Source organism: Sinocyclocheilus anshuiensis, unplaced genomic scaffold, assembly GCF_001515605.1.
Source record: "Sinocyclocheilus anshuiensis isolate Anshui unplaced genomic scaffold, SAMN03320099.WGS_v1.1 scaffold2039, whole genome shotgun sequence".
Lineage (NCBI taxonomy): Eukaryota > Metazoa > Chordata > Actinopteri > Cypriniformes > Cyprinidae > Sinocyclocheilus > Sinocyclocheilus anshuiensis.
The window spans coordinates 263,541-288,417 of record NW_015550822.1 but is presented as its reverse complement, the minus strand read 5'-3'; the positions used below and the strand labels follow the sequence as shown (position 1 = coordinate 288,417).

At 37.4% G+C, this 24,877-nt stretch overlaps 3 protein-coding genes across 4 annotated transcripts; all 3 read left to right on the top strand.

Moving 5' to 3' along the window:
* Positions 1-7,210: 7,210 nt before the first annotated feature.
* On the top strand, positions 7,211-12,203 carry spon2b (spondin 2b, extracellular matrix protein). The gene is made up of 6 exons (XM_016450511.1): positions 7,211-7,541; positions 8,143-8,375; positions 8,889-9,112; positions 9,685-9,876; positions 10,369-10,552; positions 11,585-12,203. The coding sequence occupies exons 2-6, from the start codon at positions 8,150-8,152 to the stop codon at positions 11,761-11,763; spliced, it is 1,005 nt and encodes a 334-aa protein (XP_016305997.1). The 5' UTR covers positions 7,211-7,541; positions 8,143-8,149; the 3' UTR covers positions 11,764-12,203.
* A 713-nt stretch (positions 12,204-12,916) lies between these two features.
* Positions 12,917-15,007, top strand: LOC107661067 (transmembrane emp24 domain-containing protein 11). Its single transcript, XM_016450512.1, has 5 exons — positions 12,917-13,064; positions 13,803-13,894; positions 13,997-14,122; positions 14,549-14,695; positions 14,858-15,007. The coding sequence occupies exons 1-5, from the start codon at positions 12,917-12,919 to the stop codon at positions 15,005-15,007; spliced, it is 663 nt and encodes a 220-aa protein (XP_016305998.1).
* Positions 15,008-15,685: 678 nt separating this feature from the next.
* On the top strand, positions 15,686-21,864 carry rnf212 (ring finger protein 212). Of its 2 annotated transcripts, XM_016450508.1 has the most exons (13): positions 15,686-15,753; positions 16,331-16,443; positions 16,688-16,749; positions 16,829-16,903; positions 16,988-17,044; positions 17,157-17,215; positions 17,294-17,353; positions 18,744-18,799; positions 18,943-19,012; positions 19,334-19,376; positions 19,467-19,521; positions 21,119-21,191; positions 21,293-21,864. In XM_016450508.1, the coding sequence occupies exons 2-13, from the start codon at positions 16,335-16,337 to the stop codon at positions 21,441-21,443; spliced, it is 870 nt and encodes a 289-aa protein (XP_016305994.1). In that variant the 5' UTR covers positions 15,686-15,753; positions 16,331-16,334; the 3' UTR covers positions 21,444-21,864. The 2 variants fall into 2 exon arrangements, with proteins under 2 accessions (XP_016305994.1, XP_016305996.1); XM_016450510.1 differs by lacking the exon at positions 16,829-16,903.
* The last annotated feature ends 3,013 nt before the right edge of the window (positions 21,865-24,877 follow it).

Here is a 24,877-nt window from a genome sequence, read left to right as displayed (position 1 = left end):
AAACGGGAGGATCGTATATTGATATGCCACTACCTCGAAGGCGAATCTCAAGAAGCGTCTGTGGCGGGGGGCTATCTGAATGTGAAAGTAAGTGTCTTTCAGATCCAGAGAGAAGAACCAGTCCCCTGGGCGATGAGGATCTGTTTCAAAGTGGTCATTCTGAATGCGCACTTTACTAGGACGCGGTTCAAGATCCTGAGATCGAGGATGGGCCTGAGGTCGCCATCCTTTTTGGGGACGAGGAAGTAGCGGCTGTAAAAGCCTGACTCGCTCTGAGCTGGCGGGACGATTTCTATGGCCCGTTTCGCCAGCAGCACAGCCACCTCGGAACGAAGAACGCAAGCAGGGGTTCTTGAGCGAATTGGAGTAGGAAACCTCGTTTTATAATCCCCATAACCCACTTTGACACGCCGGGGATGGCCTGCCAGGCCTCGGCCCTTGTGGCAAGGGGTTGAATTGGTTCGGGCGGCGGGTCGCTGTGAAGGGACCCGGGGCTCGCCGTGTTTGGAAGAGGAAATTTGCTCTCTTTTTGAGTATGTTTGTGTTTTATTTTGTCCGTTATCACAGCGGTTGTACACTTGAGCGCTAGAATGGGCCCTCTGCATGCAATAAACACATTTTTCCCAGCACCCGGAACTGGACGGGGTGACTGGGAACACATACGAGGCAGTTTGGGGGGTGGTCCGGCCACAGCGAGACTTTGCCCCCTCCTCTTCCTTCCTGAGGGATCAGGATGGCTTCTGAGGAGCAGGGTCCAGCACAACCTTGGGCCGGGGTCCCTGGCGCTTCGGAAAAGGGTAGCGCTTTGCAGTGCGCGAGTGCTGCCTGGGCTCAGGCCGTGCAGAGGGCTGAGTCACAGGGAACGGGCCCTTTGCATGCAATAAACACATTTTTCCCAGCACCCGGAACTGGACGGGGTGACTGGGAACACATACGAGGCAGTTTGGGGGGTGGTCCGGCCACAGCGAGACTTTGCCCCCTCCTCTTCCTTCCTGAGGTATCAGGATGGCTTCTGAGGTGCAGGATCCAGCACAATCTTGGGCCGGGGTCCCTGGCGCTTCGGAATAGGGTAACGCTTTGCAGAGCGTGAGCGCTGCCTGGGCTCTGGCTGTGCAGAGGGCTGAGTCACAGGAGGTGTAGTCTTAACTGGCTGTTGAGTCGGCGCCGGCTTGGGGCGACTGGCAGCAACTGCAGAACTGGAACGATTCGGCAGGAAGTGTCGCATGGCTTGGGACGACTTCTGTGCAGCCGTGAAACGCTCGGCGAACCCTTCCACAGCAGGTCCGAAAAGGCCGGTGGGGGTGACTGGGGAGTCAAGGAAGATGGTTTTATCCGCTTCTTTGATCTGTCAAATTCAGCCACAAGTGGCGTTCCAGCACCACCAGGCTGGCCATCGACCTCCCAATGGCCTGTGCAGTCGTCTTTGTGGCGCGCAGGGCCAAATCGGTGACATTGCGCAGCTCTCTGAACACTGCAGAGTGTTCTGGCCCAGACTCATCCATGGCGCGAAGGAGTTTCGCCTGGTACACTTGGAGCACCGCCAATGTGAGTGTAACGCAGACGCAGCCTGGCCTGCCGAGGTGTAAGCACGACCAGCAAGGGCTGAAGTCGTGAAACAGTGATCATATGCCGAGCACCTGCTTATATAGCCAGATGCCCCACCCATTTTGGCGGGCTCGGGCGCGCTGCTTCACCATAGGCTCGCACAGCTCTGCTGCGCCATCATTGGTTCATTTCTGAAATCATGGCAGTGCAGATGCACTGCTGTGATTGAAAAAAAGGCTTCAGTAAATCGGAGAAAAGGAGTTTCCCGTAGCGTCTAGCGACGCAGTACGAGTGAAGTATCGAAAGGGAACTTCTGGAAACTTGCCTGTTTGTCTCCTAATGGTCTCCTTTCGTTTGCTGGCAACGTGGTTGCAGCAACCTTATAGATAATAATTATATATAGATAGATATAGATAATTATTTAAAAAAAATGTTTAACAACTGTTTCTTCAGTTATGTGTTCAGTTGTTATTTCAAATTCTTATCAGTGACTCTTAAATTAATACTCGTATTCAGTGTGCTATAGAATGTATTTGAAATGAAGTGAATAATTATATTGAGCAAACTCACATCACCAAAGCCAATCATCATCACAGATTAACAGGTAAACATAACATTTTAAAAGACAAAAATGACAGCATGTCCCAGTAAACAGTACTTTAGAGAGAACTTTTAATCAGTTTTTCTGTGATTCACTATTTCAATATGTTCTTCATCCAAAGTCCCTGCAAAAACAAACTATACTTAAAAATATTGTCACGAAAACATCAGCTCTTTATCTTTGAAAACACCCAGCAATTTATCTTTAATTGACCTATGATTTCAAGAATTGCAACATTGTCTAGAACACAGTTGTTTATAATCATAAATGCCTGAAGGAATAACAGGAATAAATTCACATGGTATGATTCTTCTTCTACATGGTAGACAATGTCTAATATGTTCCCCAAGTTCCTTTCCAAAACATTTTGGCATAAATATACAGCATGCACATGACTTTCCAAGGTAATTTTTAAGAATCATAGTGAAGAGTTAACTCCCCAACAGTTTGTTTGTCTCAAATAAACACATATATAGATTTTGGCACAATATGGTACATGTACACAACTTATTTTTCCAAACCAAAACAACCTGTGACTTGTCATGTTGCTCTACATAACTTGATTTAATTCTTCATGACATGCAGATGAAGTCACGTTTGGCTAAACTCAGCTGGACTGTGTTCACATTTTTATCAGCCTCTTTAAATTCTGTTTGGAATTTTGTGAACAATACTAATGCCAAATCACGTTTCTGTCATTGACAGACGAGGTGAATTTAATTCAAAAACATCCTTGCCTTAACCAATAAATTGACCCTCATTATTACAGAGATCTAGAAGGATGAAACTTCACACAAAAAAAATGTTGTATTAGCTTGTAGCTTTTGCATGCACATTACAGAGTCCTGGTCCAAGTCTCAGGTCTTGAACTTTGAGTGAGACAAGTAATGAGATGTGAAGTTATAAGGTTTAAATTTAAGACAACAGAGCTAATAAAAAAGGCTAGATAACTGTGGAAAAAAAGAAAACTGCTTGAATTTGTGATATAATTGGTGTGCAGCAAATATAATTTGGCTACAATCATATCTATATAACACACATTTCATAGCAAAACATGTAAGGCCCAACCTCAAACCAGTGCTTAAAATTCATATTGAGTTGCCAGGGTTTTATTGATGTCTCATGGGAGGGTTTACAGACAGGGCATGATGATTGGCTACTGGGGATGAAGAAAATAAAAATGTGATTACTCCTCCACATAACTTTTAGCTGTCCAAAATAAAGAACAAAAAGAAATGGCTTTTGGGTAAAAATCAAAACTATGAAATGAGCTCACAATCATGAAAATTATTTCCAGCATGAGCATTAATAGATTTTCATCATTAAAGTAAATGAGTATTTAATTAAGCACTATTACACAAGCAGTATAAATTGTCCAGTTAGCTTTTTTTTTCCACCAAAGAAAGTTGTTGCAAAAGAATTTGCATTTGACCAAGTATCATACGGATTGGAACAATACGTAAATGGAACTGATCAAAAGCAGTTCCCCTCACCCAAATTTATCACAGTTAACTTTATTATTGCATTTAACCAAAATATGATAATTTTTTTAACTGAGTGCCCCAATAAACTATTATTATAGAATTATCTAGGGCAGTGGTTCCCAATCCTGATAAACACCACATCGGTGGGTCTAAAATCGCATACTGAGTAGGTATTTGACCGTTAAAAAAGTGTGTCACATGACTACATCCGCCATGTTGTCACTATCACGTGACCTACCAGCATCAGTTGCGTCGCTTCACTGCCATTCATAAATCCTCTCCCATGGCCTCATGGGATAGTAAAGTGTCCATCGAATGTACACTTCAGAATCTGGGCCAAAGTAGTAGGTCATCTGAGTACTTTTCGCCTTTCGGGATAATATTATACATTTTTATTATACATTATTTTCCTTCCAAGTCTTTTTCCTGATGTAACTAATACTGCACAAACTTTTGATTAAGATGGTCTAGAGTTAGGTTCCCAAATGTTTTGGTAAGCCAAATATGCTAAATATTTACTTGAAGTACATCTGAGATTTTAAGTTAATATTTCAATAATTTAACGGCACATGTTTCACAGTTCTCTGATGTTGGTTAATGGTCACGACATGCAAGTAAACATAAAACATGTTTTATTTTTGTTATTTTGTAGAGTTCCACATACAGTATATAGGGTTTATTATTATTATACAAATGAAGGTATACAAATATTAGTCGTAAATTACAATTTTCCTGAAAAAATTTTTTGATTATTATAGGCCTAATAAATATTTTACACTGCAAGTCACAATACTTATATTAATGTCTTACATTTTTCACTTTCAACATTAAAATGCTTGAACTTTTTTTTTTTTTTGTACAATACTGGTGAAATGCTGTAAACTTCTAGCAACAGAAATACTGGAAACTGTGTGAATTTGTAAATAAAATGAATCTAGCGCTTGTTGCGTTCCCAAAATTCACATTAAACTTACGGCACATGCACAGTCCTTCATTCTTGTAATGTTCACTTTATACTATCCATGCAATTCCTGATGGATAAAATCCAGTTCTGCCGTGCACAATATTTATTTTTTACAATATTTTTACCCATATAAAGTACCACATTAGGACATGTTTCACATTGACCATAATTCGCTGTTGAAATGTGGCATATAATCATTAGGTTTTTATTAGCATCTTAGTTGCACCTTCAAACTGCTTATGCTTTTTAACTTATATTGTTTTACACACATGAATTTGATTAACAATTGAGAAACCTCTGTCAATGCAGGGTTATCAGGATTAAAATCTGTCACATAAGGACTGGGTGTAAACTGCCGCAAAGCACATTGCCAAGAACATACTTTCCAAAAGCTGTTACATAATGCAGACTAGTCCCAACCAGCTATTGCAACGTTGCTAAGAAATCATGTTTGTTAGCAGAAATATTATGCTGGATAGGTTAACACTCCCAATGTGAGGGTCACTGCACTGAACCTTAACTTCACATCCTCTTCTGCTGAAGGGAACTGGCTGCACAAAATGAAGATGAGATTATCTGTCTAGCAGCTGTGTTATGTTGTATTGACTTCTTACATTAAATACAATGAAAACCCATTAAACAACCATGATCATATATTTTTTTCATATACTGTACTTTTCATGACCATATACTTTTAAGTGTAAAATGTAATATCATTAGTGGTCACAATATGGCTCAGATGGATGGATGGAAGGATGGAAGGATGGATAGATAGATAGATAGATAGATAGATAGATAGATAGATAGATAGATAGCCTGACATTGTTTGTCAAAACTGAATAACCCAGAAAATGGATTTTGCACCATTTAAAATCAAATAAGTCATGCCAAAGACTAAATATCAAGGCAGGGGTTCCAGTTCACTGCGAAATGCCACCGAGCTGGAAAATGAATCTGTCTTTAGGAAGGACCCAGTAAATCTTGTTCTTTATACCTCCGGTCTATGAGTAGATGGTCACACTGGGAAATGTGAATGGGAATAACAGTAAAAGTTTCACTTTATGGGTCAACAATGGACCTCTTGTTTTATAAGAGATAGCAGACATCAGAAAACCCTAACAAGGCCTAGGTATAGTGTACTGAAGAACATTGTGTGGTGGATGGTGGTAATACAGTGATAGATGGTCAACATCTAATGTGTTACTATGTTTAGGCTTTAGTAAAATACTGGCATTGGTTCCTCTGTAAACATGTTTTGACTTTTATCATAACTTTTGTTACTTTTTTACAAGAAAAATAATGTGACCTAGTTAAAGGCATCATTTCTGGAACTGGTTTCATAACCATTCTTGCCAAGATCTGAACAGTCTGCATTGGTTACATTTTTGTTTCAAACACAATAGTTCCCAAAACAGCCCAGAATGACACAGTTACCGACTGTTTACTGGTAAGAAATAAACAAAAAAGAAATCAGCAGACTCTAGGAAAACCTCAAAGCAGAACAATAAACCTGGGCGATCACTTTGGATCAAGAACTAATATGAAATGTTGGCACTGGAAGTAGTCCTTAAAATACTTTTTCTAAAAGTTGCATATGTAATGAAGTGCCTTTCAAGAAAAAAAGTATATTTAGTAATATAATGTAATTAATGTACTTTTTGGTTTTTGATTGCTATGATGGGACTACAAATCCATCCAAGGTGTCTCCTTGCCCATGGCCCAGGACCCTGGAAAACTGGGCTCCAGTATCCATTCACACAAATGAAAGTAATTTTGATAAGATTAATGTGGACTAATCCAGTTATTTATTGTGCATATATGGCTTTCTGGTTACAATGCAATCAGTCTTACAACCTATAATCTAAGTAATTCTCTGTAAGAAATGTCACAAATAGACAAATAGTCTTACATCTCTCTTAAACAAAACAAATGTAGTAATTTTTGTGAGTTAAATTAGTACAATGCATCTATGCTTTTTGTGCATGCATTGTCCTGTCTCACAGCAGCACTGAATTGGTAAAGACATTAGGATTGAGTGAGTTTTTTGCAAATGATGACCTACATTTTGGCCTTTTTAAGATACTCTCATGTATGTATTTATTACTTCCTTAAGAGTTATTGTTACATTTGTGTGATCAATCCAAGCTCATTTTTACACATTTTCTGTAGTTTCTATTAATATTTCAGTTAGTCCATTGTGACCAAATGGAGTGACGTGAGACAACTCAAATGAACAATGAGGGATGGTTGACAGAAACTGACCCCAGATTGAGACAGGCATAAAACGCATGTCAAACACATTAGATGTCGCAATCTAGTTGGGCCAAAGCCCGATTTACAACAGAGGGATATTAAAAAACCCTTAAAGTAAGCTCTCAGAAATGGAACTGATTTGCAGAAAACCACATCCAAACAGCTCTCAGCAAATTAAGTGTCAAGAAACTGGAGAGAATTTGAGAAGGGTGAGGGGCAAAACGTGAACATGTGTAAGCAATTATGGGCTGTAGGCGGGAACTGTTAGCTTTCGGCTTACTGGGTGCCTCCACACTGCTGATCCACCAGCCAAGCCTGTTTCCACAATCAACCAACCCCATAATACTACCTCCTCAACTGACTACAAAACCCTCAGGAGCTTCATATAATGCTGCTTTCTCTATGCATCTCTGGTAGGGAGAGGAAAAAAAGTGTGAATCTTGATTCAGGCTGTGACTCGTTTGCTGAGACCAAAAGGGGAAATCCCACATGGAATTGTAGAGTGTAGAGAGCTCGATACTACATCTGGGAGGGGTCAGGAGGTTATTGATATTGTTAGACTTTGGGGACCGCTGGAAACGCATAAATAGCTGGAAGACACACAGTGATCTTGCAGTCTTCCTCTGAATGCCTGGGCACAGGTGACCTCCACTCAACTTTTCTGCAGAAAACCTCATCTGTCTCTGCAAACCCTGTAAGTGCTTTCTTTAAGTATATGTTTTATTCATGCTGCACAATGTTGAATGGCTTCTGCTTAATTACGATCAATTCAAATTCTTTTTTTAGGGCATATGCATTTAAAGGTAGTATTTTATATGGCAAATACACTACTACTGTGAATGCATACTAAATTAATTCTATTTTGAACATAATGTCTGAATTAATTATCGTGCATGGTGCATGCAGTTGGATAATAATAATATAAATGAATGCAACAGTTGATGCCAATATAGTGATTTAAGAAATATATATATAAAATACTATATTGAGTATTGCTTAACCAATTTCAACAAATTATGCAATTTCATTGTCAATCCCTCTTTTGCTGAATATTGCATGTAAGAGTGCCTGGAAACACAGAGAGTGAATTTGGTTATCCTGACCTACATTCTTTCCTTCTTAGTCAATGTATGACACAGTTATACCAAATCACTCACCCAGGAGCTTATGTAAAGTCTTTAATTCCCCTGTTTTACTATTGTCAGTTTAGTAAGGAAGGAGTGATCCAAAGCTTTCAAACCTGGTTATGGCATGCATCCACATGCCTGGTAAAACAGTTTATTGTTCCCACACAGAACCAGCATGGAAAAGATGACATCTTTGAAAGTGAACTGCTGGCTGCAGTGGCTTACCGTGACTCTGGCCCTGCTGAGTGGAGTCCCTGCAATGCCGGTCGACGTGGACCGCGTATGCATGGCGCCGTCCACAGCCAAGTACAGACTGACATTTACCGGCCAGTGGACTCAGACTGCCTTCCCCAAACACTACCCTCTGTACAGGCCGCCTGCTCAGTGGTCCCCCATCATTGGTGAGTGGGCCGATCTTATAAGTAAGAACAGGGTATTCTTTTAAACATTTGTAACATTTGCTACACCACTTTTTGGGTCTGTTCACCCAAACCTTTCACACTGTTCCTGCTGAGGGGGTTTGACCCAGATGAACCCCTCCGAAGGAAGTAAAAACAAAGGTTAGGTGATATAAGTATTCAACATAAAGATTCAAAAAGAGGGGTTTTAAAGTAATGCCATAGAAACATTGATTGATCATTGATCATTATCTATTACTTTCTTACATATTTTTTGTACAGTATTACAAAAGTACATTGAAATAGTTATGGGGATGCCAAAATCTGGGTTGCTCAAGATAAGATTATGCCTAAAAACTTTCCCATAAAAAGCCCTTTCTTAAAAAAAAACTCCCCTCACAAGCCACTGTATAATTCACACCTATGGGTTTGAGCAAGACAATGATGGCAGTGCTTGAGTAGCTTGTTATGCACTAAAGTAGAAGTACACATTGAAAACTATAATTTTCATTTTAGGAGTAACTCACAGCTCAGATTATCACATCTGGCAAAGGAACGAGTACGCCAGTAATGGGGTGAGAGAGTTTTCTGAGAGAGGAGAGGCTTGGACACTGATAAAGGAAGTGGAGGCAGCTGGGGAATGGATCCAGAGCGTCTATGGCCTCTTCTCAGCACCAGCTGTGGTTGGAGGAACCGGCCAGGCAATCACAGAATTTGAGGTCTATGCAAGACACTCTTTAGTAAGTACACTGTGCACTGCAGTAGGTCAAAGCAAGGACAAGCCTGAGCGTTTCTTCAGCACCAAAACATGGCCCTACGTATGATGTATTTTTTATGCATTTTATGCAACTGTATGACACTAAAGTTAATATCAAATTCAATTAGAACGGTTTTCGGTTACCTGGTCGGGCTGAAACACCACCAGGCTGACCAGATAAACCAGCTAAACTATGATTTGGCTGGGATACAGACTAGTCTATCGTTGACCATCTACAGTAAGACCAGCAAAGACCATAGGCTGGTTTAAGCTGTTTTTATTTAATTTTTTTTCAGTTGTTTTTGAGTAAAAACCACAGATGTTTTCAGTCAGAAGATGTGGACACTTGCATACTGTGTCCAAAGCATTCTTTAGGAACTCACTCTTTACATGCACATACTTCACTGGCCTCCCAGGCATTCCATATAAAATATTATAGAGAGAATTGTAAATAATAAAACTTTCCAAATGAAAACGAGCCAGCAGCTTATACTAGCTAATGAGCAAGCTAAAACCACAGCGCAACCGAACACTAATGATCTTCTTGTTTTGCAGCTGTCCTTCATTGTCCGCATTGTGCCAAGTCCTGACTGGTTTGTTGGAATAGACAGTCTAAACTTGTGCGAGGGTGATAACTGGATAGAAAACATAAGCCTAGATCTCTACCCCTATGATGCCGGCACAGACAGTGGTTTCACCTTCTCCTCACCAAACTTTGAGACCATTCCTCAAGACAAGATCACTCAGGTAATGTCTAAAAGCGGACAACCCTACAAGTCATATATATTTATAATATTTTCCATGAAACAATGCTTCTTAGACCACAATGAGCTGGTTTACTGGTCTTTTTTGGTTTAAGATGCTTTCCCAGCCTGGCCAAGCTGGTGTTTAGCTGGTTATTTCCCAGCCTCACAAACTGAAAAGTTTTCAAAATCCTTCTAAGACCAACCTGACCAGACTTGGAGGCCAGAGGAGACCTGGAAACAATCTTATGCAAGTTTAAGATGTATTTTTTCAGCACAGTTAGACCACTTTGGGAACCAGTCCCTGCTGGAAAAAAAAAAAAAACAGTTCAAGGTGGTTTGCTGGTTTATGCTGGTTCAGTTTGTCAGTGGTCAAAACCCCTTCTAAAACCAACAAACCGGACCACTTGGTAGACCACCTGACCACCTTTTTTCAGCAAGGATGGAGGTCTCGTTACAAATCTTGTTACAGATACTGTATGTCTTCTCTCAACAGATAACCGCATCATTCCCAAGTCACCCTGCAAACTCCTTCTACTATCCCCGACTGAAGCATCTCCCCCCAATAGCCAAAGTCTCCCTAACAAAGATCAAGAACAACCAGATCTTCAGCTTACCCATTCAGCCGACCCAGTCCAATCAGATTCCAAGCGACAATGAAATTGATAGGTCTCTCATAAGTAAGCATTAGAAATTGTTTGTAAAATGAATTGTGATGTGAATGTTGTCCTCATACAGAACTTTATCATGCAAAAAGACAGAGTTGACATACTTGCATTTGAATCTTAAATTCTGTTTTCGAGGGAAACACTACAAATCCATAGAGAGAACTTGTGGTGATTAAATTGCGGGCTGTAGAAAGGTTTATCAACTCCCATGGTAACCAACACAACAAACTGCAAACACTATAATGGAGGCCAACCCGTTTAAAAGTTTTCTGCCACTCAGCACTCAGGAAGTGTTTGTCATTGAAGTGAAATGTGTGCTTTGATTCCATCCTTCTGTTTTCCTACTTGCACAGAAGTCTGTGATGCATATCAGCCTTTTACAAGATCAGGATTTCTGGAAAGCATCAGTGAATCAGGAGAAGCAATTATTTTTGCAAAATTTGAAGGATTTACATTTATTGTCTGAGTTTACTTTAAATTCAGCCCAAGTAGCTCTAAACTTTGATTTAGCATAAAACATAAAAAAAATTGATTCAGTTTAGGTAACTGTCCATTTATTTACACTTCACAAAAAATATAAATGCAATCTATATTTTACATCATAGTATTTTTTTGTTTTATCATAGTGTTAGCCGAAAACATTTTCATTGCAATTGTAATTAACGTTTTGGCAAATTGGTGGCAAACTCATATTAATTATTACTATTCTCATTCATACATACGCTTTCATACAATCTGGTTGGATCATGCTTCATGCTTGTATTTTTCTGCATTTTTTTTTTCCATTTTCACACGACTCAAATAGTACAAATTCAAACCAATTTGTCAAAAAACATAAACTAGTTATTTTTAATCTGGAGATTGAGTTGCTTAGCCTTATTAGCCCTATTCAAGAAATAGTGCACCAAAACATGAAAGTTTCAAGGGTGATTTTATGATGATTTTAATTTATCGAACTGTAATTTTCAAAAATGAACTATTTCTTTAACAAATTATTTGTTCCCGGTAAGTTATTAGTACTAATCAACATCTATTTTTCTACAGATACCCCTCTGGACTGTGAGGTTTCTGTCTGGTCACCTTGGGGTCTTTGTAAGGGTCAGTGTGGTGAGAGAGGGGTAAAACACAGAACCCGCTATATTCACATGCATCCGGCAAACAATGGGGCTGCCTGCCCACCCCTAGAGGAAAAGAAGCTCTGTATCCCTGACAACTGTGTGTGAATATAATACCATCCATACCTCATCCACAGGGAACAATCTACTGGTTAACAGCTTTAAAACGAGACATTATAAATTGAATGACTTTGTTTTTTTAAATTATGATGTCGTGGGCGGGTTAACAAGCTTAAACATGGTAATGAATGGGCTAGGCAACATATCCCAAGTTAAAAAGAAGACTGAAGTACCCAAAGCAAATTCTCAGTAAGTGTATCACAATTGAGAGTGAAATATGAGGAACTGCCAATTCTATACTTTCAATACAGCAACGTTTGCTCTAATAACAGGAGTTTATAGGCTGAGTTTGCTGTAAGTTGCACACACTGTCCTCATGCACTGTTCATGGAGTCTGGTGCTCTCTGGTGGAAAAAACACCATTGACATTATCAAGCTCAATCGTTGAGATAAACATCTTCAGTAAAAAAAATACTCTGTTCTCCTCAAAACATATCTGTACATTAATTGCAAAACTGTATATAAAATTGTACATACAGATAAATAAATCCTTCTGAATTCCTTTGAATTTGTCACGCTTGTGTGAAAAATTATTATACTTTCCTAAAAGATAATAACTGCAATATAATCTGTCCATCTATTTGGACATGCAAGTCATACTTAAAATGTCTGAATATCAAGGATCAAATCAAATGATGCCAGATATTTTCTTATTTCACTATTCAAAGCCATTTTTGCCATGTTGCTCATCACAATGATTATGGACATAAACTATGGACACAAAAGTGTCACAAAACTTTTTGTCTTTATCCTCTTTTGAAAAGTTTTTTGTGAAATATTTGGATCAAAAACTATGATGTCTTTCTAATAAATGACATCTGGTTTGATATTTTGTTTTCTAATGCAAAACATTTTCAAGTGTGACTTGAAAATAATTTTTGAGCCCAAGTATACAAGCCGATACAGGTCTTTAATTACTATATTTTAAACTATATATCTTAATGAAGCAAGGCATGTAATAAATTGACTATTTCTATCAACATATTTAGGTCTCTCCCTAGTCTTATCATGACTTTCTGTTTACCTTGTTTACACATGATTGTACAAACAGCAGCTGCAGATTTCTCACACTAAACCTGCTGGGCACATAAAGCTATACTAGTGTCCAGTTATTGTTATTTGTAGCTTTCTTACCTTAAAAATGAACTGTTTTACAGCAATGAATATGAGGCTGACAGGCCTGCTGCTAGCCAGTTGTGTCATTTTGGCTCCGGCAATGTATTTTGATTTAGGGGAACAGGAGGAAAAGTGTATCATTGAGGAGATTCCAGAGGACACACTTGTGTCAGGTCAGTGAAGATGAATTGTGCTGTTATACAATGTTATACATATTTGCTCTATTGCACAACATGAATCAGTTATTTGATCCTAAATAGTCCCGGAACACGTTTCCTCATATGCTGCTTAGACTAACAGGTGATTTAATATTCAATCTGAAAATATAATCATACTTTTAATATGTGTAGGACATTTATTGTTTACTTTTTGTATGTGCTTTTGTTTGTATGCGGTCCAAACATCAAGATAAACTCTAGAGGCAAAATGTGTGATACATTTGGCCTATTCTTGTTAAACACATCAGGTCAGAGACTATTTAGGGGCTTATATCTACTAAACTGATCAGAGATCTGACCAAAATGGTTCCATTTAATTTCAATTAAAGTGTACTATCATAAGTAAATAAAATATGTCGTAACATGGCATCTAGAATTAAAAAGGGACTGACATATAAAGGTTGTGGAACCTACATATCGTGGAGTAAAAACACAGACCATAGTTATTTCCTTCACAAAACTTGGATTAAATCACAACATGAGGGTGAGTAAATGATAACAGAAATTTCATTATGTGGCGAATGATCCATTTAATTCTTTATTCCAGCAACTATCAATAGGGTATTCAGTTTTGTGAGTCATGGAGTAAAGGTACTGTAGTGCTCTGCACATACAAAGCAGCTACACTGGTCGTAGCGTACTGTAAAATTGTTGTAATAAGGAAGGACTATAGTATCATGTTTCTCCCTTCAGGTGTCTTTCTGCTAGAGTACTGGGATGAAAATAAGAAGGCCAATATCCCACACCTTGGTTTGACTGTGACTGTGAGAGACCCTAACCATGCGGTCTGAAGCATTCAACTCTTCATGCATAGATGAGAATTATACAATAAACTCTTAACTATTACCACCTGCAACAACTCCTCCGATACGTTCTGTCATATGCAGGTGGTCTTGTTAAAACGCTTTGGGAGATATGGAAAATTCGCCTTTACATCCCATGCTTCGGGTCAACATTTCTTGTGCATGCAGTCCAACTCCACCAGGTTCTCTGTGTTCGCTGGAGATCGTCTGGTAAGTTGTGAAATGCTGTGGTCTCATATACTGAATTTAAAGGGATAGTTCAAATGAAAATGAAAATTCTGTCATCATTTACTCACCCTCATGTCGTTCCAAACCTGTATGAGTTGCTTTCTTATGTCGAACATAAAAGAAGATATTTTGAAGATTGCTGGTAATCAAACAGTTGGTGGTTGCCATTGACTTCCATAGTATTTTTTTTTCCTACTATGGAAGTCAAAGGCAACAATCAACTGTTTGATTACCAGCAATCTTCAAAATATCTTCTTTTATGTTCGACATAAGAAAGCAACTCATACAGGTTTGGAACGACATGAGGGTGAGTAAATGATGACAGAATTTTCATTTTTGGGTGAACTATCCCTTTAACATGCTTAAAATGTCAGCTAGTCGTGCTCTTACTTTTCTATTTATGTACAGAAAGTGCATTTAGATGTCCAGATGGGCGAACATACCATTGATCCTAATGCTGCAAAGGCAAAAGACACCATGAAAGCAATGGAGTACAACTTGCAACATCTCATTGACCAGATGCGTTACATTAGCAGGCAGCAAAATTTCCAAAGGGTAAGCAAACACAGGCAGGGCGGCCTGACAACAAAATGTTGCCATATTAATTGCTTGCCAGAATAAGAACCAGACCAAGTGTCATCTGTCCACATTTTCCAAGCTGCACTTACTCTCTGGTGATTATGTGCAATTTGTATCTGTTTATTTTACTGCAACCAGGAACGTGAGGAGAAGTTTCGCCAAATGAGTGAGGAGACAAATGGAAACGTTTTGTGGTGGGCCATTATTCAGACATCAATACTCCTTTCTGTTGGAATCTGGCAAATAAAAAACCTCAAAAACTTTCTCATTGAAAAGAAGTTGGTTTAGCTTTATGAAATGACTGACTGTAACATTGTTTGAAGCATTTTGATAAATGAGTAAGTCTAAATGACCTCATCTGAGCACAATACCCTGCAATGAGCATGTGATTTTAATCAATTCAACTGATTTTAATAAATTCATAACATAGCCTTATTAAATAGGCCTACCTACATATTGTATTATTATTATTATTTATGTGTTTGTGTGTGTTTGTTTTATTCCACTCTAACAGTGTGTTTAACCTCGAATATTTGTGACACTGGACCACAAAAACAGTCATAAGGGTACATTTTTTGAAATTATACATAATCTGAAAGCTGAACAAATAAGCATTTCATTGCTGTATGGTTTGTTAGGAAAATATTTGGCCGAGATATTATTTATTTGTTATTTTTTTAGTTTCCACCAAAATATCAAGCCCTTTAATTACTACTGTATAATTATTAATAATACAATAAAACTATCAACACCTCCATCAAAAAAGAAGATACGGTAACAGAAATATAAATTATGTTTGATTGTTTTAACAGTAAATGTTCAATTCAGCATGATTATGAAACTACGGTCAGCATTGGTTGTTTTATTTATTTATTTATTTATTTATTGCGGAGTGCGCGATTACGTCACCGTGACGTCGTCGTTTCAAAACGCGTCAGAAAACCTGCTAATCTGTTTATATGATAACTAGTAAACATACAATTTAGTGTACACGCGACTAATATAAATTTGGATAGCGTGCAAAAAAGTTACAGGTATGTGTTTTATTCTAGAGATTTAGTGACCACAGCACCTATGGGAAACTTTCGTGAAGTCCTCAGGGACATTTTATACATTATTTTTGTATAAGGTTAACGGTAGTTGGCTCAAACGCTATACACCCACCTTTATTTTTACCCCCGTTTGATGTACATTTAATCAATTTGTCTTTTTTATTTTCATATTTTGTATCAATCATTCTTCCCTCAGAAGTGAGAAACAAGTGTATTTTAAACACAGTGCTTTAAACTGAATAAACTAGCACTCGAGATGATACTAGCGTAAGTTAGATCGGTTTGCTATGAAATAATATGTGTGACCCTAGCAACACATAGGCTGTGTCTCAAAACCGTGTAAGCAGTCTAACGTTACCTAGAGAGTGTTCTGGCAATAACAGGTGCATACAACATACAGTACATGGTGATAGCAGCAGTGTTGGCATTAAAGGCAGCTCTACAGTAATCTTAGACATGTATAGCGCCTGTGAAATGAAAGGCTGTGTAACGCTAGGTAGACAGTTCACTTGTAGAAGTTGTAGCACACAGCTTAGATGATGTTGTTGTACATAAACAGAATAATGTCTCACTGGATTTGCTGTAACTCCTGCTTCGTGTCACCTGGTCCTGAGCGTCAGCTGGCGGTCACAAACTGCGGTCACATCATCTGTAATGTTTGCTTTCTGAGAGGTAGCACACTCAACTAACATTATACATTATATATAACATGATTATTTACATTGTATTTATATATAATCTTATATTATACATAATTATAACTATTATTAATGTGATATATGACGATATAATTTAAATTATATATTTTCAGATTTCACAATGGTATAAATGGTGCTGGCTTAAATGTGTGCATATACTGCCCTCTGCTGGAAGTAATATCGTTCTACAGAGAGGGTCTATTTGTTTTCCCCTTTAGGAAAGCAGGGTGTCTGCCTCATTTGCAAAGCAACGTGTCAGATCTCCCCACTGTCTGATAAAGTAAGCTACAAGAGATTTTTTTTGTGATAAAGATTCATTTTAATGAGCTGTGCCACTAATCTGTGTATTGTTCTCATAGAGTAGCTCAGAGGTGCAAGAGCTTTTCTCAGATATCAGTGCAGTTGCAGTCAAATACTTCTCAGAGATAAGCAAGGTAGTCCTATACATAAAATGAGTAGATTGCAGCTATGTTAATCGTGAATTTAAGGCATAAAGTCACATTTATTATGCTTTGCAGGTTTTACAATTCCAGGCCAGACACCAGAAAAGATTACTGGCCCACTATCAGCAGAAGGTGAGAGCATCTTGTCCTTAACATGACTGGCTCTGATACTTGGATATGGTAGATGTGGATGCTGCTAATGTGGCTTAGTTAATCCAAATCAAATTAATGTCAAATAAAACAGATTGAGAGAATGAAGGAGGATGGCCTGAAAATGCAACAAGAGATGCAGAAGATGTCCAAGTATGTATGAGTACTGCATTAATGCAGCCATTTCTATTGTATTTTTGCCTTATTTCTATTGTTTTCTATTTTGTGCAGGAAAATTTCAGAACAGAATGCTTACATATCCAAGTTAGAAATGACTGTTCAAAATCAAAGGTATGTCAATGTGATCTATGAAAGGAGATAATATCCCTTCTAGGGATATGCCGGTATCAAATTTTCATGTTGCGATTAATTGCTAATGCTTTTATCACGGTATACGGTATTATTACGGTATTGTAGTTTAGTTTAAAAAAAAAAGTGCTGTCATAATACAGTATAACTTTTTCATTGGCAGTTTATGTTAACTAATGAATTAACTAATGTTAACTAATGAAGCCCTAATGTAAAGTGTGACCGAACAATAAAGAATCAAAACACTTTCAAAACAATATCTAGGGCATGTTCAAGTCCAGATTAAAATGTAAAAAAAAGTTTGAAAATAAATAGCCTATTAAGTCTAAATATTTAAGTATTTAGTAAAGTATTCTTAAAATGTATTCATAATTCTCAATAATTTGTAATACATAATTATTTAGAAGTGCCCACAATAACAATATCGTGCATATTCATTACCGTTATATATCGCATTACCGAATACCGGCACATGTCTAATCCCTTCATATCAAAGGAAAGTATTCCTTCATATCAAAATAAAAACACATTTCTGTAAATTGGTAACAAATATTACTCTCATTAAATACAAAACCTTAATGGTAGTCCAGTTCCAGTCTTTAGTATATGTGGAAATTAAATGTGTCCAGTGCAATTTTATTTATTTTTTGAGTTTTTTAAGACATTAAAGCAATTCACTTTTTTTGAAAAAAAAAAAAAAAATCTACTGAAAATGACACAATCAAGCTATTCAAGATGTAGATGAGTTTGTTCCTCATCAGAACAGATTTGGAGAAAGTTAGCATTACTGTACAACACTTGCTCACGGCAGATGTAATGCTAAATTACTCCAAATATGTTCTGATGAAGAAACAAACACTCATCTACATGTTGGATGATGGATTGAGGCTAAGTACATTTACAGCAAATTTTCATTTTTGGTTGAACTATTTCTTTAATACTTTTATTCAGAAAGGATGCATTAAATTGATCAATAACGATAGTAAAGACATTTATAACATCTTAACAAAAGATTTCTACTTGAGGTAAATGCTGTTGTTATGAACTTTCTATTCATCATAGAATCCTGAAAAATATTAAGCACCACAACAGTTTTCAACTGTGATAAGAAATGTTTCTTGAGCAGCAAAATAGTATATGATTTGAAGGATCATGTGATACTGAAGATTGGAGAAATGGCTGCTGAAAATGCAGCTTTACAGAGGAATAAATGACATTTTAGAAATAAAAAGCCAGAGGCAGTGGATGCTTTTCATATCCATTGTAAATGGGGCATGTATTCTTCTAAGACAACGTGTGATACCGTATGGATGTAGGAACTCTGTAAACATGTACTTTATTAATGTAACACGTGCCATTGAAATCATTCCAGTTCAAGACTGGTGTTACAGTCCAACCGAAATGTACAGTCAGCAAGTCAGAGACAAGGTGCGTTTTAGCTTGCTTGTTTTTAGATGAACAGATTGTTCAGACTGTTACAGTTTTGTAAGCAGTTAAAAATATTTTAGCCCTAGTAACCATTTTGTGAGTTATTATACCATTCCAAAGTGCTGTTTCTCTGTTTGTTTCAGCTTCCCCAGTGACAAAAATCCCCTATTCTTCCCCACTCTCGATGTCACGATCCTTGTCCTCTGCTAGCCTGTGAGTAAATGATCAGCTTTCATCTCTAAAGAAGGTTTAAACTAAGTTGTAGTGTGTAAGTAAACATTTAGAACAACTTGTTAAAAGTCCTTTTGTTTCACATTTAACATGGTTTCATAATTCTTTCTTTTTATATTTGATTCAGAAATACTAAACTGTTTCAAAATTAACTGTACAGCACAAAACTGACGTGATTTTTTTAAATTGATACCTTATATATGACATATTATCTGTCATGTCTGTTTTCTCGGAATAGTCTGTGCTTTAATCACTGAATGACTTGATTGTGATTGTAACGTTTGTTTGGTTGTTCTTTCTCAGAGCTGACAGCATAGAAATCAACAGCAGGGGGCACTCTCACAAAGTAAACTCCATTTATTTTTCTGTATACTGTGTCATTTACTGTAGAGTATATACAGCTCTGTTGTGATTATACTTGTGTTTTTCCATCTAGCCAGAACTCCTGAGTAGAATTTGTCTCAGAAGCTCACCGAAGGACTGCCGCATAGGTTTGTCATTGCAACATCATTGCTGGTTTTGGTTTTCAGTCACCAGAACTGCACTGTTATGGATATTCTGGGCCAATACTAGTCTTAAAAAGTTAGTCATCTCATTTTTTTTCTTTAAGGCTGGTCATAACTTTTTTAAGTCAGTTATAAAAAGGGAGAATGGTCTAATTTGAATCCAAAAAGTAAGACCATTTATCTCTTTGCAAACTACTAGTTGGTTGAATTAGTTCACAAGACACCGTCTTAACATAGTGACTATGTTTATGCAACTGGCCCCTGATAATTAACAGCTTGTTGTGGCCAACACAAAAACCAATGTTTTCACTATTTACATTTTATCCCTTTCAAGAAGAATTATTAGCTAATTAACTAAAAGCTACTAACTTGACACAAAATAGTCTTCTTAAAAAAGACTTTACAATAAATATAGCAATCAAACCTAGTATTATTATTGACCAAACATTGTCATTAACTGAAATAAAAATAAAAACCGAAACCTTAGTAAAATAAATTTTCATTATCTAAATCTAGTTAACCCCTTAACTGTCGCTCACATTTTTGAACATAGACGTGAAAGTGCACGATCCAAACTTAAATTTTTATAATTCCGATATATAGTTTGTCATGATTAGATTAGGATTTAATTGTAATATAGTGAAATAAACTTAGGCGTCCCACAGAGGGGACGGGTGACAGTTATTAAAAATAATAATTGCAACAAATTATTGGAGTCTTTGATACATGATATATTATAATACCATATTATAAAACCAGAAATTAAGGTTTAATAAAGACCTTTACATTCAGCCTGAATTAAACTTCAAAAGATAGCACTAGACTGTGCTGAGAAATAAAAACCAAAATACTAAATACTACTAAATACTAAAACTAAAATAAAAACAAAATAAACAGAAACTAGTAAATAAATAAAATAAAACTAACAATGATATTGTGAATACTGTAATTAAAAAAGGTAATAAAAAAGGGGAAAGTTTTATTTAATAATCAATCGTAAGAGATTAAACATTAATTATTGTTTTAGACCGTTAGTTGGAAAGGTCTAAAATATATCAAACAAATTTCTCTGCAATAGCACTAACTACTGTGAGTATTTCTGTATAAATGTACACTTGTGTTCAAATGGCAACTGATTGAAACAGAATGCAGTTGTCTCAAGATGAACTACAATTAACTCTTAAAATCTGAAGAAAAAAAAAACAGTATAAAACAATAACCGAAGACATTTGTCTGAGGCATATTTATATATTATAGACCAACAATTACCAAAGAGAGCAGACAGAATTTGCGTGAACAGTAACATATACAGATGTGTTTTTGTGCTGATCGTGTCATGCTAAATAACTGACATAGCCATACTTCAATCCATTTAATAAAAGACTAAAACACTGTATTTACAGACTTTCATTACAAAGCAATTGGTTTTGATAATACTAATTACATTTTCCCAGTGGCAAATACATTCCTCTAAAAAGAGTGGATAGTGCTTTTGACATGTCATTTCTCAATGATATCAACAATCCATTAATACAATCTCGCTGTATACTTTGTTCTGCAATGAATGGTCTCCTCCATTTAGGTTCAGTTCTTCACAGAGCATCAAGTCAGAGCTCTATGGGTAGCCATTCAACACCATTCAGCGCCACTGTCAGGTATTTCTTCCACTAAAGAATGACTCCACTGTCTTGTATCTTGGAATACTATTCTATCTTAGTATAGACACCCAGAGTAACAGGAGAAGTATCTCTTGCAGTAGGGAATTCTCCATTGGTCTACGGGAGCCGGTGATGAATCCATCCCATAATGTGGCCTACCGCAGAGAGTCAGCATGGGAAACGCCTGTGTTCAAACTACCCTCGGCCTACAAATACGGCTCTGTGTCCTCCCTGGGACCCCCACCATGACATACACTCCGGTCCAAAAGCAATATGGATAATCACATCTCATAATAGTTTTATATGTCACAAAGCTGTGCTATTTTTACCGGATACTTTTAGGCAAAAAGTAGTCAAGCAATGAACACACTGCAGCGCTGACCTGTAACTGACTCTCTTATGATGCCGCGCAATGCATTAACGCTGCCTCTCAATGAACAGTGAACATCTGTGCTCTTGTTTCCATAAATGTATTGTAGCAATTATCACAGACCCTCGTTGAACAGTTTGTGAGTGTGAATTTTAATATGCCATTTTGTGCATGACTCGCATTGTGTTAGCAGCATGTGCTGTTAATCACATCCAAAACGTTCTCTGCAGCATGTTTCTCCTGTAACACACTGATGCCATTGTACTGAGGTGTTCAGACCTTGTTCGCATTGATTAAAATGATGCATCTGATAATGTGGCTTGAGTTTGTTTGGGGGTTTTCTGTTGTTTCTTGTTTGTTATCTTGGTATCTCATCAAAGATGAAGTTGTGAGGGTCATCTAATAAAATCTTGGGTTCAACCAAACAAATCGACTCGGGTTTGGAGGTGGGCTGTCTTTGGAAAATGTTTGTGTACATGTTTCACACTGTACTAGATAAATATGAGCAAACAAGGACTAGCCGAAGGCCTGCTCAAAACTGCTAATGCAGTAGGTCTCTAGGATCAAAAGGTCATAGTCCCACCTTGAATGTAAGTTTATTAGATTTTTTTAATTTTAAGTGAGTTTGTTAGAGCTTTATCATCCAGCAGGCAAAAAATCATATTTTTCATCCCTAAAAATAAAATATTTTTTGATGGGGCATCATTCATGTTACATAAACAAATTGAAGTTTAATAGTAATGTTTTAGTCCTTACCACAATATGGATGGATGGATGTAGATAGATAGATAGATAGATAGAGAACACAAATATAAATGGCCTAAAATTAGGAAATATAAAACTAGACTAACACTTATTGAACTCATTTCAAAACTACATTAGCCATATATTTTTGGCCATTTTTAAGTATGTTGAAATGTATGTGTGTGTGTGTGTGTGCGTTTGTGTGTGTACCTGTATATAACTATTCAAAATATTTTTGTCATATGTGAAAAAAAGGTCTATGGGTTCCAAAACAACAATGGACTGCATTGACTTTCATAGTTAAAAATAATAAATAAATAAAATAAAACTTCTTTTGTGTTCTACTGACAAAAGAAAGTCATACAGGTTGAGTAAATGACAGAATGTTCATTTCTAGTTGAACGATGCCTTTAAATATTTGAACAAACCCTCAACTACAAGTTTAAACAATAGTAACAGTAATGCTTGACTTGGCAAACAGCACTAATGTTGGTCACTCCCCTGCTGGTCTCACAGCCAGGGTGTAGGCTAATCTAATGTAACATTTGGAAAACTAGCCATAATGCTTGCAAAGAGGAGCAAGTAAATGAGGAATATTTACAGTCGCAGCGCTCCTTCCTGCTGCAGTCCCAGAGCTCTTATTACTTATGGAAAACCGCAAGAGCTAAATGAGTTCCAGCACCTTCAAATGTCAAATGCCTCAAGGTACTCCAAATATTTGATATTGTCTAAAAAACAATCCTTATAAATCTAGTGGCTGCATACAGTAGAGTTGATGAACACTTTAGCACTCAGTAAATCTGAAGAGCTGTGACAGCGTAAAGTGTGCAGTGAAAGAAGAGACGGTTATACCTTGAGGGCCTCGACTGATCAAAAGACAGCAGAGATTGTTCCACTGTCATATCTGCCATGTTGCACAAGCTGCTGAGAAAGATGGCACAATTACGTTGAGTACAGCTCCTTAATAGTTTGTCTTTGATTCGTTTAGGAAGTGAATGTCTCAAGGGGACAGGATATTATGACAAATGTGTTTAAAACCGCAATTGCAGGTGACTACGTAATTGCATAGTTTTGCCATATTTAAACCAACAGTAACAGTTTCTTATTCTAAATGTATAAATCATGTTTTTAATGCAAATGTCCCTATTGTTCCTACTTGCGTTTAACCAGTAGGGGTTCTATTATACATAGGAATTCTATTATATATGGACATTCGTATGCCTGCACACACACATATATAGCCTATATATATGGTGCATGCTGTATATGGTGCATACAGTAAATGTTCTAGTGATTTGCTGTGCACTATGCATCACTTACACTTCTTCTCACTCTACCTTTAATAGTCTGTGTTTCCTCTGGTCATTCTGCTAACAGCACATCTGGTTGCCGTTTTCTCCTGATGTGGTGGTGTACTTTCATATGGGGTACTGTGAGTGAGCGTGTGTGTGTTTACAATAATCACTTCCCACAATTACTACAACTGAAGGGAAAAAAAAACTTGTTGGAGGCAGTTAAGTTTCCAGGCTGCTCACCTCTTTGGAATGTAAAAGAAACTCACAAAAAATCCCAGATGAAGCCGTACCGGTGAGCACAGACCCTTCAACAATTTGATAAAGTAAAAAGTAATGAAGATAGAACTGAATTAGGCTTGCCTCGCTTATTAAAGTGGCGTGTTTGGATTCAGTAGGGGGAGCTTAAGGTCCCGTGTGTATGAAGTGCCCTATGAATGTTATAATAGGTTCATCTGAGACTTTGACACACACCTGGAACTCATTAGCCATCCATATGCAGAGAAACAGGCTATCACGAGGGCTCACCTCTGCCCAACTCCATCTCTGGGACTGAAACTGCAGAATTTCAACAACTAGTCGTACACAGCTAATATAGCACTAAATCTGGGCTAGTCGATGTTCAAGGTGACTGGAATGGGGGTGGTTTTGTGCGTTTCATTGCATCACCACAAATCAAGCAGTGGTTGGGCATAAAGTTTCAAATGGCTAACTATAGCTTGATGAAATGGCTGTAATTGAATGCCTGGTTACATATGTTTGCCTTATGAACTTTGTTAAAGCAGTGGCATGATTGAACAGTGGCTTAACTGTGTTGTACAGACGTTGAGGATGCATTATGCGCTTCATTGAAAGACATGCAGTTGTGTAATTTCACCATTAGGATGAAGCTGACAGTGAGTGAGGGACAGTATGGAAAAGACTCACTATTTTTGGAATAGCAAACTACCATGTGCTTCGCATACTATTTTTGCAGTACTACTGTGCATTTGTTAAAGCAGTGGCATGATTGAACAGTGGCTTAACTGTGTTGTACAGACGTTGAGGATGCATTATGCGCTTCATTGAAAGACATGCAGTTGTGTAATTTCACCATTAGGATGAAGCTGACAGTGAATGTGAGGGACAGTATGGAAAAGACTCACTATTTTTGGAATAGCAAACTACCATGTGCTACGCATACTATTTTTGCAGTACTACTGTGCAGATTATGTGAATGTTTGGTGAATAGTTGGATGATATGCTACATTTAGCACAATGCGGAGTGTCTTTTTGTG